Genomic DNA, 20,885 nt, shown 5'->3' with positions numbered 1-20,885 from the left:
AATTTTTTGTCTGTTACGATAGTCACTGTCAGATTACACGATTTTTTTGTCTGTTACGATAGTCACTGTGTCAGATTACACGATTTTTTTTCTGTTACGATAGTCACTGTCAGATTAGACGATTTTTTTGTCTGTTACGATTGTCACTGTCAGATTACACAATTTTTTGTCTGTTACGATAGTCACTGTGTCAGATTACACGATTGTTTTGTCTGTTACAATAGTCACTGTGTCAGATTACAAAATGTTTTTGTCTGTTACGATAGTCACTGTGTCAGATTACACAATTTTTTTTGTCTGTTACGATAGTCGCTGTCATATTACACAATTATTTTGTCTGTTATGATAGTCACTGTGTCAGATTAACATGATTGTTTTGTCTGACATGATTGTCACTGTCAGATTACACGATTTTTTGTCTGTTACGATAGTCACTGTCAGATTACACAATTTTTTTTGGTCTGTTACGATAGTCACTGTGTCAGATTACACAATTTTTTTGTCTGTTACGATAGTCACTGTCAGATTACACGATTGTTTTGTCTCTTACAATAGTCACTGTCAGATTACACAATTTTTTTGTCTGTTACGATAGTCACTGTGTCAGATTACACGATTGCTTGTCTGTTACGATAGTCACTGTGTCAGATTACAAAATGTTTTTGTCTGTTACGATAGTCACTGTGTCAGATTACACAATTGTTTTGTCTGTTACGATAGTCACTGTGTCAGATTAAACAATTTGTTTGTCTGTTACGATAGTCACTGTGTCAGATTAAACAATTTTTTATGTCTGTTACGATAGTCAATGTCAGATTACACAATTTTTTTGTCTGTTACGATAGTCACTGTGTCAGATTACACGATTGTTTTGTCTGTTACGGTAGTCACTGTGTCAGATTACACAATTTTTTTGTCTGTTACGATAGTCACTGTGTCAGATTACGCGATTGTTTTGTCTGTTACGATAGTCACTGTCAGATTACACAATTTGTTTGTCTGTTACGATAGCCACTGTCAGATTACACGATTGTTTTGTCTGTTACGATAGTCACTGTCAGATTACACAAATTTTTGTCTGTTACGATAGTCACTGTGTCATATTACACGATTTTTTTGGGCTGTTACGATAGTCACTGTCAGATTACACAATTTTTTTGTCTGTTACGATAGTCACTGTCAGATTACACGATTATTTTGTCTGTTACGATAGTCACTGTGTCAGATTACACGATTTTTTTTCTGTTACGATAGTCACTGTCAGATTAGACGATTTTTTTGTCTGTTACGATAGTCACTGTGTCAGATTACACAATTTTTTTTCTGTTACGATAGTCACTGTCAGATTAGACGATTTTTTTGTCTGTTACGATTGTCACTGTCAGATTACACAATTTTTTGTCTGTTACGATAGTCACTGTGTCAGATTACACGATTGTTTTGTCTGTTACGATAGTCACTGTGTCAGATTACAAAATGTTTTTGTCTGTTACGATAGTCACTGTGTCAGATTACACAAATTTTTTTGTCTGTTACGATAGTCGCTGTCAGATTACACAATTATTTTGTCTGTTATGATAGTCACTGTGTCAGATTACATGATTGTTTTGTCTGACATGATTGTCACTGTCAGATTACACGATTTTTAGTCTGTTACGATAGTCACTGTCAGATTACACAATTTTTTTTGGTCTGTTACGATAGTCACTGTGTCAGATTACACAATATTTTTGTCTGTTACGATAGTCACTGTGTCAGACTACACGATTGTTTTGTCTCTTACAATAGTCACTGTCAGATTACACAATTTTTTTGTCTGTTACGATAGTCACTGTCAGATTACACGATTGTTTTGTCTGTTACGATAGTCACTGTGTCAGATTACACAATTGTTTTGTCTGTTACGATAGTCACTGTGTCAGATTACACGATTGTTTTGTCTGTTACGATAGTCACTGTGTCAGATTACACGATTGTTTTGTCTGTTACGATAGTCACTGTGTCAGATTACACAATTTTTTTTGTCTGTTACGATAGTCACTGTGTCAGATTACACGATTGTTTTGTCTGTTATGATAGTCACTGTGTCAGATTACACAAATTTTTTGTCTGTTACGATAGTCACTATCAGATTACACGATTTTTTTTGTCTGTTACGATAGTCACTGTCAGATTACACGATTGTTTTGTTTTACGATAGTCACTGTCAAATTACACAATTGTTTTGTCTGTTACGATAGTCACTGTGTCAGATTACACGATTGTTTTGTCTGTTACGATAGTCACTGTCAGATTACACAATTTTATTGTCTGTTACGATAGTCACTGTCAGATTACACTTTTTTTCTGTTACGATAATCACTGTGTCAGATTACACGATATTTTTGTTTGTTACGATAGTCACTGTCAGATTACACAATATTTTTTTTCTGTTACAATAGTCATTGTCAGATTACACCATTTTTTCACACACTCACTCAAAATCACTCGCTCACACTCTCTCAAACACAGACACATGCACACTCACTCACACTCTCTCAAACACAGACACATGCACACTCGCTCACACTCTCTCAAACACAGACACATGCACACTCGCTCACGCTCTCTTAAACACAGACACATGCACACTCACACACACAAACGCACTCACTCGCACACACACACACTCACTCTTGATGGAACCCGTCGTGGAGGACCGGAAAAATAATGAAACATGCTAGTCTTTTTATGGTGATGTGGTGGCTTCGGTTGTCGTCCACTATAACACACTATACGAGATGAAACGATCAAATCTTGCGTCCCAACGCCTGTTGTCATTTACGAATACCCGCGACACCATGCGTTAAACAGATCGTGCCAAAATGGTGTAATCTGAACCAGGCATAACGTGCGCAGTTGTTGGACTATGATGCTGTATTCTCCAGTAAGGGAACACCAGGTCTCTCACCTCTCTCTGGGCGTCTGGTGGTTGGGGTTGTGGTGGCAGCGGATGCTCAGACCGAAGAGTTTGCGGGCCGTGCGCTGGATCTTCACTCTCTGGACCTCGAGAGAACTCTGCAAGAGCCGGTACCGGTTCTGGAGGTCCCAGTCGCTGCCCCACAGCAGGTGCACACTGCTCACTGGTAGGAAATGGGTCGCGGGCAACCGTTTCAGAAAAGACTTAAACTCATCTAGGAGAGAAGCACAGAGAGAGACAGGTGCTCATATAATGGAGGGCAAAAGCATATCCACATAAACCACATATTGATACTTTGTGGGTGAAACCTGTTCAGAGTGATGGAGAAAAATATTGACTTTTACGGACAAGGATTGATTTTAACCACAAACACTGATGATACTATTACTTACAGAGCCTCCAGAATTCCAAACGATTTCCATGTTTCAAATCTTTCAGTGTCTTTAAAAATCATCATGCAAAGCCAGTCGACATGCATTTTACTTGCGTAACGTTTCAATTTCCAAGTGAAATAGGATATTCAATGAGTTAAATTATTACATTGTTTAAATTAATCAGTTTTTTGCTAACTGTGATTTTGTTCATGTACCTTTTCTGAAATACATAACTTTGACAGTTACCTCTGATAACAGATTACTGTAAATTGTAATGTGGACTCATGCATTTTCTGTGAAGCTGCTTTGAAACGATGTGTATTGTGAAATAAATGTGAATTTAATTGAATTTAATTAATGACTAAATAGCCATTTGACTAGTTAACATTAATAACATTAACCACTACCCTGTGTGGACAGGGTAATGACATTTAAAAATGAAACCCTGTTCAAGTTATTTCATCGTATTAAATATTATGAAGACTGCTTTGGTTTCATTTTTGAACAACATGCCGGCAGAAGTGTGAAAGCTTGTCGAGTGAGAACAATAGAAACATGAATTGGGCAGGTTGCTACACCAGATATGGACAATAGACTGCAGGAAGGTGTTTACAGGGGAATAAAATATGTCATTAGTCTTTTATTAGCCCTCTCTGAAAACACATGACATGCTCTTAGAAAATATTTAATAAAATTCATAGTTTTAAAAACATCCTCAGATTTGAAATGAAGCATGACTTCAGCTTCAGCTTCATTGTGTTTCTAAGTTGCTACACCACCGCCACATTATATTTTTATACATTTAAAAAATATTCTTAATATTTAGATTTTTGAGCTTATATATCTCCATATATCTGAACACAGTTTGAGTCTTGAACTGTAAACTCTCAAGTTTTGGCTTTTTAAATGTATGTTGGTTTTGTGTCTATTCAGAATGACTTATGAGCAGAAACCTTTGTATTTTGGGTATGTCATTTATGCTCCACTTGCCAAAATGGGATGTTTGGGGAAAGGGGTTTAAAAGGCCAGGAACAGACTTTTTAATGGAGCTCTTAATTCTGATCTCTTAAAGTTCTCCAGATTCATGCATTTAGCTTTAAAATGCATTTAACTTGAACAAAATCCTCCACTGAATAATGATGAGGAAAGTGTATTATTGTAGTAAAGGAGTCAAATAAAGTTAATGCTCAAGTGCAGAACAGGTCTGCGAGATCTCCTCTGCTTAACAAAGAGGAGAAAAGGCTGGATAGTTCCTCATCGGAAGATCTGGACCGAATGTGGCCAGCAGAATCTCTCAATGAAGTCTCTTTTCTGCACATCAAGCTGAGAACATCCTCACTGAAGGAGGTTTTCTCTGTGGACTCAGAGGGTACGAGGCGGTGAGCACTTGCTCTCCTGATCCCCAGGGAAACGGAGAGGCAAATGCAACATGAGGAAACATTTTTATAGGAGCAGTCATGGCCGACTGGAAACCCAAAGGTTGCTGGTTCGATTCCAGTACCGGCAGTAAACGACCGAATCCCTATTCGCTCCCCAGGCGCCGCAGCGTAACGGCTGGTCACTTGGATAAGGTTCACCGATTCGGCATAAAAGTTAACGATGCATCGATTTAAAAAAGTGTGCATCAGATACAAGTTGGCATTTGTATCGGGGTGCATAGCTTCTAATCAGTAAACAAAACAATTTATTTATATATAATTATTAGTAGATGCGCTATACTTTTATTATTTAGAAAGTGACCAATAATTTGTGACCAATATTTGATATGTAGATAGATTTCTCCTCTCTAAACTATTTCTCAAGCACGTTCTCTCATCGCCACTGCTGTTACGTAAATATGACGTTTCACAACAAGAGCCAGGCGTGTCCTTAGAGTCACATAGAACAGTGACATTCAACATCTGGACCACTTTATTATGATTATAATAAAGGTAAAGACACCAGTCGTACGCACGCTGTTACTGATGATGAAAAATAATAACATGGAGTTGAAAAGTAAAACACTGGAATACAAATGTTTTTGTGAATAAAAAATTGTGTGTGGTGGGGAGTAAAAAATGTTGAGAACCACTGAGATAGAATATAGATTAACATGGCAGAGGTAGAGCTGCATCGTATCGCATCAGAAGCTGCTTCATATGTATCTTTAATGCATCGTATCGTTGGCAATGCATCGAGATGCGTATCACATCGGCCTCAGTTATGGAGATGCACATCCCTACTCCGGGTGTATATCATGGTTTGCAGTGTGTGTGTGTGTGTGTTCACTACTCACCATTGCACTAACTTGGATGAGTTAGCACACAAAATGTTACCATATTTTACTTTAACTTTCACAAGCTAATTTTAGCTTCAACCCTATAGGACTGGACACCCCTGCTTTAAATAAAAGATGTGTGCTGTGTAACAGGAATCATGTGACAGACGTAAGGCAGTCCGACATGCAGTAAGTGTGAACATGCCCGTAGCCTGCGGCACATATGTGTGTGTTCGACTGCAGTCAAGGTTGGGTGATGTCCATTAAAATACAGAATATGCACCATGGTCATATTGGGGATGTCAGTATTATGGTCTAAACATGCACTCATGATGTTTAACAACTCCACCTGCTTGTTTCCTTTCATGTGTTTGATATGCTATTAAAACGACAGTGTGATATCTGATCCAGAACCGCCTCAGGCCCCGCGACTGTCTATACAGCGGCTGTGTTTATTGGTGTGTTACTTCATGGAAATTATTTATCCAGAGTAAGAGGAAACAGAAATTAAAAGAATATACTTTTTAAATATTTAAATTTACTATTTAAGCTGGGTACATATTTTAGCTTATTCTGCAACAAAGAAGTTCATGAGTTATATATATATATATATATATAGCAGCATTCTGACTATTCCAGAGAGAGTTGTTGGTCGGTTTACCTTCATTCAGAAGTAATAAGCACATAATATTCAGAGAAACAACTCTGAAAACAAAGCAGAATAATCCAGTGCTCCAGGGATTTGTTGGCAAACTTTATGAATTGAGACATTCAATGTGCTTCCAAAAATACACTGTAATTAAAACAGAGTTTGCAAACATTAGTACATCAAAGCAATTATTATTTATTTTATATTTATTTTTGGAAAATGCTTATTGCAAGAGTTAGCTATCTTCTAAAATTGTGTACAATCTGCACATTTAGAAACATTTTGATGTGTGTTTCTGTGCAGCATTTGTCAGATCTCTCATATCATTTTACTGTATGTACAGTGTTGTACATTGGAAATTAAAGTTTGAATAGTTTTACTTTTTTTCAATTTCATACAGTGATACATATGCACCTTGTTAGTTATAGTAACAATAATTTTGAAATATTGACTGCATAACACTAACCAAATTTTTTATTTAAAACGTTTTCATGTGTATTTAAGTTACCTTAAAGTCATATTGTTCTGGTTCTCCATGCGCTCTGTCTTGTGTGAGCGAGTGGATTCGAGTTCGCTCTTCTGTCCGTGTGTGTTGTGTTTTGTGTAGCATGTTTCCATGTTATGTCTTGTGTGAACACTTGAGTGTCTGTGTCTTGTTTTGTTTGTACACAGGGCTTGTGATCATGTTCGCGGGTCATGTTTTTGTTTTTATTGTGAGAGCATGGCTTATCATGTTTGTTTCTATGTGCTCTCTTGTATATTGTCTTAAAGGGATAGTTCACTTAAAATTTTTAATTCTGTCATAATTTACTGACATTCTTTAAAATATCTTCTTTTGTGTTCAGCAGAAGAAAGAAATTCAAACAGGTTTGAAACAACTTTAGGGAGAGTAAATGATGACATAATTTAAATATTTGGGTGAACTATTCCTTTAACTCAACCTTTCTGGGATGCATTTCCCAAAACCATAGTTGCTAACCTGTTAGCAGCTTAGTTGGTTGGCAATGTGAAATTGCATTGCAACCAACAAAGTTGCTAACTTAGTTAGCAACTATGGTTTTGGGAAACGCACCCCTGGTTATCTGATTATTGGTTGATTGGTCGCACCTGTCCTCCATTACCTGTCTTGTTTTCTCCCTATTGATTCTCCTTGTGTTTTCAGAGCTGTGCCAGTTGGCTGTATGATGTATTTCGTGTTAACCTCCTCCCTGTCTAGTCCTGTCGAGTCCAGCTGCCGGTCTGTTTTTCCCCACAGGGTAGTTTTTGTTTATTTTTGGCATTTAATAAAGCCCATTTTCAGTCCTCGCCTCAACCCTCGAAGCCAACCCTGACACATATTCTATTATTTCATCAAAGGATGGTCCCACATCCAGATGCCTGTGCTAAGCCCTAAATATCCACACTGTTCCCAGGCAGTTATTTCTAGTGGTGCAATTACAGCTACATCTACTTGAATAGGTGCAGACAGAAATAAGGATATAATCAGTTGTGCTCCTTAAAGGAATAGTTCAATATGAAAATCCTGTCATCATTTATTCACCCAAAAGTTGTTTCAAACCTGTATGAATGCTTCTACTGAACACAAAGGAAGATATGTTGAATATCTGTAACTAAACAGTTGATGGACCCCATTGACTTGCAAAGTAGGATAAAAAAAAATACTATGAAAGTCAATGGTGTCCATCAACTGTTTGTTCTAATGTGAGCATGCGTTCTATAGTAAACAGGTTGGCTCGCCATATTTAAAGTTTTGATTTCTCTTATTGTGGATCGTGTCTCAACACTTGAGTCTGTTTCCACTGACCTATAACCTCTCCGGTGTGAGAGTGTGCAAAAAGGAAAAGTGTTGTTTTTGTGTTCCTAATTATTGCTTCTTTTATACTGTATGATTACAGCCGTAATGATTTGCTTACTGTAAAACATCTACACACCCCTGTTAAAACAGCTGATTTTTGACGTAAAAAAATTAAACAAAGATAAATCACATCAGAATTGTTGTGCCCTTAATGTAAAATGTACAACTTATTTCAAAAATAACATAAAAAAAAAACGCAAAAGTGTGCACCCTTTAATAAATGGGTAAGTGGCTGTGTTCAGAATGAACTAAAATTAGTAGCACATATTTTAGTCTTCACCTGAAGTGACTCTGATTAACTCTAAATAAAGCTCAGCTGTTCTTGTAAGATGTTTCTGACTTCTTTATAAACTGTACTAGCATTTCAAAACACATTTCAAGAGTTTGCAGGTGCCTCTGGGTCTTTTGGAGTGTATTTCTCAACTAATGTGTAGCATTTTCACTAAAAAAATCCCAGAGGCTTCCTAATTTTCGACCCTATTATGACTGAAATTGTGAGTGTAACTTGTGAATGATAACTCACGCCCGAGCCAGCTGATAAAACGGAGACGATCATAGTCGGTCACACCTCAAAATAATGGGTTGGGTGATGATGATTTAAGAACTTATCGGCATTAAAGTAGGACATTATTAACACGTTCAAACAATTATCACTTCCTTAATTCACAAGCTTGACATTTCAGGAGATTCATCTGTTCACGCAGCATTTGGCGCTCGAGCGTTTTCTCTTCGGGCCGGTCCAGAGGAATATTGCGACGACCTTGAGGTTCACAGACTCAATTTGAGCGTCCTCTGCTCTATATAAATATATCGCAGTGTCTGGTTTTATTTGGACCTTTTATTACCGGTTAATAATATATAAGCTAGCGTGCTCATAAGGTGGATATTGAGCAATCACCTTGGGGAGTAACCTATTTCTGCTTTATGTTTTTGTGTTCAGAAATATTTGATCAGCGAGGTGAAAGATGTCTGTCGGAATGTGAGTGGCATTAAATGCGATTTACCCAGGACAACGCTCACTTTCACCTTTTTACAACCTTTTCTGCAATGCTATATTAATAGTCGTCATCAGATGAATGACTTTTCACAGCTAAAAATTTTGAAACTGGGTTAAGCTATAGTATTAAAAACACATAAACATCCTGGAGGTCACTATCTACCTGCTGTTCTCCGTCGTTTTTTGGTTTTATCTGTATGCAGTTATAATGTTATCGATGCATGGACAGACCTTTTGAGTTCCTCATTTCTCACATATTGTTTATTACTCCATTTAGTGGACTAATAAAGCCTGAGACTGTGTTTCTAGAGGATTGCAATTTACTTCTTGCAGATGTAACAGTGCCATTACAAGACCAGATATGTCACAATCTGCCTTTAATGTTATAGACAGAAGTTATTATAAATATTTAAGGACTAAAAATGCATAGCAATCAAAGCACATACTTAACATAAAGAGACTGTTTCAGCGTCAGTGCACACATGTAAAACACTGTGCAGGTTTGTTTGTTGTTGTTACATTAACTATGATTTATGGCAGCAATGGTAGAAATAAAGCTTTTTGAAACTTTGAATCAAACTTTGAATCTTTAAAGCAAATGCTGGTCAAAACGGTGCAAATGCAGTGTAAACTCAGCATAAACATGCATAAAAAACAATTGCAAATGTTTTAATGAAAGTCTAATATATTACATGCAATTAACACAATCATCTAATACCATTAAATATGAAGTGTCTGTAAAACGCATGTTAATTTATTAAATTCTAGAGCTTGTTTTGTTTGTTTTAGACCCATAAGAGACTGTTAACTCTTCCGTTTTATTATTCAAATGTGTCATTAAAAAATAATAAAAGTGATCCAAGATCAAGTTAAAAAAAAAAAGTCTGTATAGATACAAACACATATCATCATGCAAGTAAATGCACATATTTGCAGCAGTGCAAATCTTATATCAGAGAAACAGTTAGTTGGAAAATAACATTCATTCATAAACCTGCACAGCCTCTCTATGAATCCATCTTTTGGGAGTGGGAATGGAGCGGCGCTTTGGCCCGTGGCGTGTGATTTGAGTCCAGGCATCGGGGTGAAATTGACTGTTACAATAAACCGCGAGAAGTGCCTTTTCTCCCAGAGAAAGCATTGTGGGTCTCTGAATTATTCATGCTTGCTTTATTGCAGATTGGCTCAAAGAGAGAAGTTAGCATGCAAGTCTTATGCAGAGTTTTCGGCACAGGGTGGCTCACAGAAACTGGCGACAGACTCTGCATATAACAAGCTGATTAATTAGATTTAAAGCTTTCACTTTCTTACCCAAAGTGAAGGTAAGAAGAGACCTTGAAGAGACTAGAATCAGACCGTTTCCTTGCTTAAAAATGCAGCCGTTTGTTACCCACTTGCATTTACTTGATTTAAACCGTTTTATTAATGTTCATTTGATAAACATTTAAAAGTTTGAGGTCATACGACTTTTTGAAAGAAATGTACCCTTTTTTCCAGCAAGGCTGCGTTTAATTAATTAATTAAAATAAATAAATAAAAGTCTTTTATGTTACAAAATATTTCTATTTCAAATAAATGCTGTTTTTTTTAACATTCTATTTATCAAATAATCAAAGATTCCAAATACAAATTATATATATATATATGAAGCAGCACAACTGTTTTCAACATGTTTCCTGAGCATCAAATCATCATATTATAGTGATTTCTGAAGGATCATGTGACACTGAAGACTGAAATGCTGAAAATTCAGCTTTCATCACAGGAATAAATTACACTTTACTATATATTCACATAGAAAGGAGTTATTTTAAATCATACAATTTTCACTGTATTTTTTTATCAAATAAATGCAGTCTTGGTGAGCAAAAGAGACATTAAAAAGTCTGAACAACCCCAAACTTTTGAATAGAAGTGTATTAGATAAATTTAATTCTACAGATATTGCTAGATGTGGTAACCGGTAAATATATAAATTATATATATATATATATATATATATATATATATATATATATAAGTGTTTCCACAGCTTGCATGGACCCCGTTACACATTGTATATAGTTTTGAATTAAAAGCATATGCTATAATAGCATGCATATAATAGTATAGGAATCTAATTCTATACTTTATGATCTATGCATTGCAAAGCCATTAAAATAATCAGTATTAATGTACAGAGTTATATTCTTTTGCATTAATAGATTTTAATATGGGAGGGACAATGAAACAATAGCTGAACCAACCCTTCTGAGCCTTTTAATGAATATTTCTGCATAAGTGCATATGTTTTTTGTTTTTTTTACTGGATAATAGGTGCATTCTTTTTTTGACATGGAGTTAACTTGGTTTGTTGACTGGATGAAAATAACAAAATGATGTTCTCTCAGGAACTTACATTAGAAAATGAGTGAAAAGGCAAGTATGATGCCTATAAAGATAGTTGAGCGCTGGATATACGCCTAGAGAAGAGTGGAGAGCTGCTCCTCTATTGAATGAGCAAACAGACGTCTTCTGTTTAATTCCAGCTAAATCAATGCAGATGACTTCAAACGTCACTTAGCCCAATTAGTGAAGCCGAGGAAGTGTGTGGCGGTGTGGGAATCGATCCGCCGATGGGATTACAACACCTGACTCGATGCTCGCTGTCGTCTACTTATTAGTCATGATGTGTAGTGTGCTGAAACTGTCATATTTGACATTGGATGGTAAAATTGTCTCCAGGCCAGACTTGCTGACAGTCCTGACAAGCTAACTTTCCTGCTAATGCTGTCAGATCATTGCGGTTCTGCTAGCACACTCAATTTAAGGTTTTGAAGGGACATTTTCGACGAAAAATAAGAGATAAAATCTTTCGCTTTTGGCAGAACTATCCTCAGGCTACGTCTGCATTAATCCGGATGAATTAGAAAACGTCGTTTTTGTTTAAAAAACTCTCTCCGTCCACACTAGCGGTATTTTAAAATGCTAAATTCACCGTTCTGCACATGCGTAAAAGCTCACTGAGATGATACAGACGGAAAAAATTTTTATAAAGTTATCGCGCAATTTTTCTGGCAGGATAATTTTATTTAGCAAAATATCTCAGCATTCACTGATCGCACAGGTCGCACTCACTCATCATTATATGTTTAGTTATATATGTTTTACCGCAGGACAGCAAATGCCCGTGAATTTTCTGTCATCTTTGTAGGACTGTGATATGAAGAGTGTGTTTGCAACTGTGTGAAAGTGAATAGCACATAACAGGCACAGTACCGGTATAAGCATGAATATCTATTGGTACAATATGCATCACATGACAAAAATGTACGTCAATATTCTTAAATACCAGTGTTTTCAAATTGATCCACTTTGGAGAGCGTTTTCAAAAACCTTCATTTTCATTAATAAAAACGCAGTCTCAGTGTGGACAAAAGGCCAAAACGGTGTTTTCAAACTAAAACGTATTAGTGCAATGCAAAAAATGCTTTTCTTACTCTGTATTTCTGTCTTGTTTCCAGTTCAAATATTTCAAAATTCATAAATCAGGATGCATTTACTAAAGTAGTAAAATGCCATAAGATATTATGTCTTGTTTTCTGCGGGGAAAAAATCAATGGGGTAAGAAACATAATCTTAATTCAAACTGAAACGAGATTATTTGTCCGTTGGCATATCATTTTACTTGCTTTAGGCAAAAACTCACTTCATTTGATTTTTTACTCATCTAGTAAATGCATTTTGATTTAAGAATTGTTGGATATTTGGACTGGAAACAAGACAAAAATGCATGGCCTCAGTGTTACCTGAGTTCTCGAAGTCATTGTAAGAAGCTTCCCAAGTCTCCGTCATGCCGATGAGCGTGTTCTCCATGATCTGGAGGTCAGTCGTGGGACAGTTGCATTGTGGGAACTCGTCGGCACATTCGCAGATGCACTGGCTGTTCTGGCAGATGTATTCACCCTCCCCGTTACACATGATGTAGCTGAGAGCCGACTGCACGAACTTCTCCTGCAGGTATTCGGGGAAAATGACCTGCAAACCTGAAAACGGGAAAGAGAATCAATGTTAAAGTCATTACAGAGATCCAGAAGTATTATTGATTTCACAAAAGGTAGAAAGTGCCGCAGATAGTCGATGACAGAACTTTCTTTATTTCACATTAAGGACCTGCGTAGGGATCGCGTGTAGAGCATCTACAGTTAAATCATCTCTAAATCCTGATGGTGACAGTGAACCATGCTTTGCTATGGAAAGTTTTGCCAGAGGTCCACTTGACTTTGAACTGTCCCCTCGGAGTGGGAGGACTTTACATAATGGGATAAAACAGAGGAGTGATTGATGTATTCTGTCGTGATCGGCTTCGGCTTATTTACCAGGGCTGTCATAATATCCTCTGCTCTGTGTGTGTGTGTGTGTGTGTGTGTGTGTGTGTGTGTGTGTGTGTGTGTGTGTGTGTGTGTGTGTGTGTGTGTGTGTGTGTGTGTGTGTGTGTGTGTGTGTGTGTGAGGGTCTGAATGCATGCTGATGCAATAGCATCAGACGATACAATAAACTTATCTCACGCTTGTGCTCAAGATGTGAATGATTCCTTGAATCATGTCTGTAAGAGACCAACCAGAACACACTCGCGACCACATAAAACCAGGCTATAAACCACTCAGAAAACCAACAGTGCAATATTGGCAAAAAAAATCTCGATGTTTTTGGGGACTTTTACGATTTTCTGGGTTTCTGTGCTGGTACCTTGACTGCCGTTTCATATCGTTCATATTCTGTACGGTTGTCAGTGACAGAAACTTATCCACTACGAGGCAATATTTACTCCCTTGAATTGATTTCCAGGGATATTTAACCCTTATAATGGTATTATTTCCAACTTTGTTGGTGTTTGTGTCTAGTGTTAAATTCTTGCATTTAATCAATACATTCAATTAGAGCAATAAAGCACTATAGGGCTGTTACCCGTCAAATTAAATCAGTATCTCAGAAACTTTTAAACTCTATGTGCAGTCACACAAACCCATTATGTTAAGACTGTGTGAACTATAGCAGTTAGTCAAGGGGAAAATCTACATGTACATCAAACTTTTCAGACTAGTTTTGGCAGTTTATGCAACCAGTCGTGAAGTGGCGTTTAGTTTCTTCTCTGCCATCAGTAAATCATTGGTCACTCTTTAAAGGGCAGTTTATGTTTTATGGTATTCTCTGAAGCTTGACCGAATTTTCTCACAAAGATTGTTTTCATTTATAACCTTCAACGGTTGCTTAGCTTCTGATTTTTCTAAAAGACTTTATCTTACGTCAGATGATTAATTAACATTCTGCCTCATGATGCTATTTTATGGTCACTGGCCATTTATATATACACATACCTCATTCTCAATAATGCACTTTCTGTGTTTAGACTTTACTTTATTTTTACTTTATTGCACTTGTTGCCATTTTTTATTTTTTTTAAACTGCATTGAGCTGGTCTAGGCACCTGTATCCTATATTTTGTTCCTTTATAATATGCTATATATATATATATATATATATATATATATATATATATATATATATATATATATATATATATATATATATATATATATATAGATGTATTCATTTATGTATATTTACTGTTTGCGCTTCTGGTCAGATGCTAACTGTGTTTCATTGGCTCTGTACTTGTACTCTGCACAATGACAATAAAGTTGAATCAGAATCTGAATAGTCGACCCATCTATTTATTTAATCAAAAAACACACACATTGCAGACAACACCAGTTACACATAGAAACAAAAAAACTCACAACCACACACACTAAATTCCTCCCAGAACACACACCTAACGCCTGACGGCACAGCAATGCCCTGTTTTCCTGTAAACTGCAATCAGGGAAGTTCACTAGACAGTCCTGAAGGACAAAACTTATTCCATGTTTATCATAAATACAACACACACAATATATCCCTCATGATATATTGAAAGATATATTGTGTTACATTGCCAGAGACCGTATCATTCTCTTAAATAAATAATAAGTCATACTTCAGCATCGACATGAAACATGGTTAATGGAAGCCAGCCCGATATAATACAGCGTATCCATTTCTAATGGAAGGAAATGTGCATCGTGCGCGCAGATAATTGCTCATAGTAATTACACATTCACTATGTGGAGCATTACAGGATCTGTGTTAGAAGCCATGCTGCATTTATTTAGCTTTAAAAACACGGAAAACGTTTCTTCTTTTTTATATATGGATGGATAGATAGATGGATGGATGAAAGATAGATAGATAGATAGATAGATAGATAGATAGATAGATAGATAGATAGATAGATAGATAGATAGATAGATAGATAGATAGATAGATAGATAGATAGATAGATAGATAGATAGATAGATAGATGGATGAAGGATAGATAGATGGATGAAGGATAGATAGATAGATAGATAGATAGATAGATAGATAGATAGATAGATAGATAGATAGATAGATAGATAGATAGATAGATAGATAGATAGATGGATGAAGGATAGATAGATGGATGAAGGATAGATAGATAGATAGATAGATAGATAGATAGATAGATAGATAGATAGATAGATAGATAGATAGATAGATAGATAGATGGATGAAGGATAGATAGATGGATGAATGGATGGATGGATGAAGGATAGATAGATAGATGGATGGATGAAGGATAGATAGATAGATAGATAGATAGATAGATAGATAGATAGATAGATAGATAGATAGATAGATAGATAGATAGATAGATAGATGGATGGATGGATGGATGAAGGATAGATAGATAGATAGATAGATAGATAGATAGATAGATAGATAGATAGATAGATAGATGGATGAAGGATAGATAGATAGATAGATAGATAGATGGATGGATGGATGGATGTGTTGAATGTGCACTCAGTGTACTTTAAATGTTAAAAGTATATTTTTGCTTGCAGATAATATAATATTAATAAAAATATCACCTAGATGTGCTAATGAGATTGCACTGCCATAACTTGTTCTTAACACACAATTACACGCAACAAAACAAACCCTAACCCTATAGTATGTTCATGTTGTTAATTAATATTACTCGGTACTTAATTGTAAAATTACTCTGTAACAAGGAAACCTTAAAATAATGTGTAATAACCATATATTATTTTAAAATATATAATTATCTCTTTTTCACACGTGCAGTAGTATTTTTTTTTTTTTTTTTCCACATGACAAAAATCTCACGGACATCATAAAAAAAACTGTTTGACTGTTAATAATACTAATAATGCATTTTATTTAATGGCGCCTTTCATAACACCCAAGGTCACCTCACAAGCAATGTACAGGTCACTGCATAAGACAAAACACACAACAAACAAGTAGCATACAGATTAAGTGCAGTAAAGTCTCAGTAAAACATGTTATAAAAAAGCCTGTATAAAAATATATGTCTTAAGACGCGTTTTAAAAGTCAACAAGCACTCGCTATTGCGAACATCAGTGGGAAGAGAGTTTCATAACTAAAAGACCTGGCACCCATGGTACTAAGTCGAGGTACCACGAGAGAAATTGAAGATGAAGATCTGAGAGAACGTGAAGGAGTGTAAACATGGAGAAGTTGAGTAATGTATTGTGGTGCAAGATTATGAAGTGCTTTATAAGTAGCAAGATTTTGAATTCAACTCTACACTTTACTGGAAGCCAGTGCAATTGCTGAAGAACTGGAGAAATGTGCTCAGTATTACAGTAGTCTATACGTGAAGTGACTAGTGCGTGAATAAGAACTGCAGTATTATTATTTGAAAGAAAAGGACGGAGACGGTTAATATTACGCAAGTGGAAGTATGCAATCCGCGTGATATTATTGATTTGAGCTTCAGGCTATGTTTACACGGAAACGATCTGAAGAGAAAAAGAAAAAGTGGCGTTGCGATATCACTTTTTATTCTGCGTTTAGACGAGCGTTATGGAGGGGAAATCTGCGTGCATATGGTGACGCAAAAGTGTGTGAAATTCGATGTAGTATGCACTCCAGGCGGCTAGGGGGCGATGTGAAGCTCTGCCACACAACACCACCATAGACTGTAAAAAAAAGATGGACGACGCCCCTTCGCTCTCTTCCATTGGCGAGAAGTGAAACCGCCATTGTCCCGATATGGCGCTGACATCTCCGGACTTGAGTCTGCGCACTTGCGATTTCGGGAGCAGACATGCGCAGTAGTAAGCACGAAGTAAAGCTGCGAAATCAACGTCCCGCTCTGGTCCCGCCCTCACTTTCGTAGAATCAAGCGTAAGCACGCGCCTCTGCTGTAGAACAACCCAGTATTTCGGTGTGAAATAATTAATTATAGAAATTTTGATATTAAATTTAAAGCTCCAATCTCCTCAGTCCTCCAAAGATCCCGAAAAAAAGTCTGTTGTTGCTTCAGTGACTACTTTGCTCAGAGAACCTGTCAATCACAGCTGTCAATCATGTATGCCACAGCGCCGTTTTTATAGCATCAAATAACTAACTAAAAACAAACTTATTTTAAAAACAAACACTTGAAATTAAATCAGCGTGATGAAAACTACAGTAAATGACAGAAACTATCTTTGGAAAAAAATATGTGAAGTGTAATTAAATTGTTTAGTTGGTCTCACGTCCCATTGAATAACACGGGGAGGCGGGGTTTATGAGCTATACTAGGACCGGCCACCGGGGGGCGATCGAGACGCTTTGGCTTCACTTTTCAGGGTTTGTGTGGCACGCTTGAACAACACCAAGTCCGCGGGCCTGCGTACAACCTTCCTCCTACTTCTCTCCCTAGAAGCGCGAAATCAAAACATGGCGAAGCGAACAGCGAAAAGACTCTTGTACGTTTATCAGAGCCGCTAGGGCAACTTGAAGGTCCGACGCATGGAAATAATCTGACATGTTGGTTGTTATTTTCCTGTACTGGCGAATGCCTGTGACGTAAACGTGTACGCGACGACAGCCACCGTGAGCAGATTTGCGTTTTTACCCTTTAGACGGGAACGTGACGGTGGAGCGTTTTTAAGATTTCCACTCTGGAGGGTGGTTTCACTTTTTTGCGTTTTTAAACCCCAACAACGCCGTCGCCGTGTAAACGAAAGAAACATCTGATTAAAAATTTTTACTTTTTCACCCGCGAGCGTTCTCGTGTAAACAGGACCTCAAATGATATTGTGCCAACCATGATGTGATGTGCCATCCATTCATGTTAGTAAGTGACCATCCACCAAGAACATTCTGGGAAACACCACAGCCTTATTAATACACCCTAAATATTTCCTCATAAAATCTTGTTTATGTATCTGTTTGTGATTATGCAGAAGTTAAGTGGTTTGGACATGGTGTTGCAGATTCCCAGCATTTCCAGTGCAAGCCTGTCTCTCTCTCCATCAGACTGTCTGTGGACCCCGGAGCCAATACTCATTTAGCTTGATGTATTCCTGCTCCTGCAACTTTAATGTGATTTGTGGGAGAATCCAGATGGTGGGTTCATGGATGGGTGCAGCTCGACGACAGTGGCGGTGCCAAAAGCCCAGGGTTCAGAATAACACACCCGACACAACACACACACAATCCCCTCCTCTATTACTGAAACACCCCAGAAGAGTGACCTCATCACTTTCAGTCTTACTGACGTGTGTTTCATTCATGCTGGTGTTTCTTTCACTGACCCAGTTTAAATATTTATGTGAATCTATCAAATATAAAATAAAATAATATAAAAATTTTAAAAATTAAATAAAATTAAATAAAATTAAATAAAATAAAATTAAATTAAATAAAATTGAATAAAATTAAATAAAATTAAATAAAATTAAATAAAATTAAATAAAATTAAATAAAATTAAAAATAAAATAAAATAAAATAAAATAAATAAAATAATAAAACAAACAAAATAAAAATAACTTTGACTCTGAATAAAAAAAAAAAAAACATGAAATTATATTTTGTTTTAAGAAAATTAAGAATTGTTTTGGCTCATTAAGATGTTTTAAATTGTGACATCATTTCCAAGCCAGTTTTCCTCTAAAACTTCCCCCACGCACAATACATTTTCTTTGAGCAAAATGTTAGTAATATTTAAATTATTTGAATTTTAAAACTTCACTTTGATTTTTGGAGTTCAATATGCCCGTGGCATGCTTTTTTTGTTGTTGCAAAGATTCATTTCATTTACATGTTTATGATATCTTTTTTTCTTTTCTTTCATTTTCACATGCACTACAGACAACAAAACCAGTTTTAACTGCATTAAGATTTGTTGTTTGTTTTTCTAGTCAATTTACCCCATTTTACCTCAATTCGCAATACATTTCCATTACTATTACCAGATTTATTTGTTTGTTTATTTATTTATCAATTATTATTCTTAATTAAAAAAAAAAAAATATATATATATATATATATATATATATATATATATATATATATATATAATTTAAATTTGGGATATATTAGATTAATTGTTACAATAATGTCACAAAGCAGGATTTATTTATAATATAAATATAATTTGAATATTTAAAATAATCTCTTACTTTGATTTAGGGGTTAAATATGTTCTGAACATGTTTTTTTGTTTGTTTGTTTTTTCATGAAATTTACTTATTTATGAGATCCACAACCAATCAATATTGCCACTTTACTGAATAGCATTTTTTTTTTTCAAATTTACTTCAGGAGAAAAAAAAAAACATTTTGCTAAAATCTTGTGAAAACTGCAGCGTGATTGCAAAATCTGTCTTTATTCAGATGCCGTGGAAAAGCGTCCTCATAGGAAACTAATATAGTGTGTGATCATCAATCAGGTGTAAAAATACTAATGAGAGCCTGTAGATGCTGAGACACATTCACATATCCACAGACACCGTCCACAACCACAGGCATCAAACATGAATGATGGCAGACAGCGCACGAGTGTAATGGGCTAAAACTAAAGATAAAACAGAGCAGAATTTATCTTTTCATTCTTGCATATCAACTCGTCTAAGTGCAGCGTTTCCCAGCCGTTCTCCCGGTGGCTACGCACGTAATTACAGGTCTGGATTATTCAATCGTGAACCGTACATCATTCAGCAGGTTGAAGAGTTTTCAGTGGATGTTATTAAAGTGTATGACTCTACCTGTCCTGGATTTCATCATGCATTTACAGTCATTTAAGTTGCATTTGTACACTGTAAACCAGAATAAGTTGGCAAAACTCAAAAAAATTAAGGCAATCAGATGCCTCAAATTGTTAAGAAATTTAAGCAGAACTGGCAGACTTTTATTTTGTACTTAAACATTTTAATTATTCTTAACTTGAAATGTTTGAGTACACTAATTCATTCATTTAACTTAAAATTTCATGCAATCGCAATGTGAACACTTTTATTAGTATAACCTTAGCTAGCTTTAACAAGCTAGTTTGCTACTAATTTGTTAACATGTTAACAATAGTATGTTATACAGTAGCACTTGCAGCAATATAGAGGTTTTATTTGCTCTCAAATCAAGCTCATGCACCATTTAACTATCCGAAAACCAACATTAACAGAAATTATTATAAATTAGCATAACTAAACATTAATCACTCCTAAATAACCCACTTAACATTAATCTTGCACAAAAAAAACACATTATATTACACTTAATTTGAGCTTTCACTCTCCCTCTCGAGTGCCATCGGCAAAGCATGATGGGAAATAGACATCCCAGCCGTTTCAGTTAAACTTAAGTTTGCCTAAATTAATAGAACTAATTTCATAAAACTCAAAACAATGAAACAGTTCAGTTTACTTAAAATA

The 20,885-nt window shown here is 36.0% G+C and overlaps 1 protein-coding gene across 1 annotated transcript in view; it reads right to left on the bottom strand.

The window, feature by feature from the left end:
• brinp1 (bone morphogenetic protein/retinoic acid inducible neural-specific 1) overlaps positions 1–20,885 on the bottom strand; it is a 161,666-nt gene that overhangs the window by 18,829 nt on the left and 121,952 nt on the right. Inside the window, exons 5-6 of the mRNA XM_077244036.1 lie at positions 12,880–13,116; positions 2,951–3,173 (exon numbers count right to left, since the gene is read on the bottom strand). Coding sequence (XP_077100151.1) covers positions 2,951–3,173; positions 12,880–13,116 — 460 coding nt within the window. The remainder of the gene's footprint in view (positions 1–2,950; positions 3,174–12,879; positions 13,117–20,885) is intronic.

This window comes from Siphateles boraxobius, unplaced genomic scaffold (genome assembly GCF_051911475.1).
Source record: "Siphateles boraxobius isolate OS27281-9 unplaced genomic scaffold, OSU_SipBor_1 259, whole genome shotgun sequence".
Lineage (NCBI taxonomy): Eukaryota > Metazoa > Chordata > Actinopteri > Cypriniformes > Leuciscidae > Siphateles > Siphateles boraxobius.
Note: the sequence above shows the minus strand (reverse complement) of the source record. Positions and strands in the feature narration are given on the sequence as shown.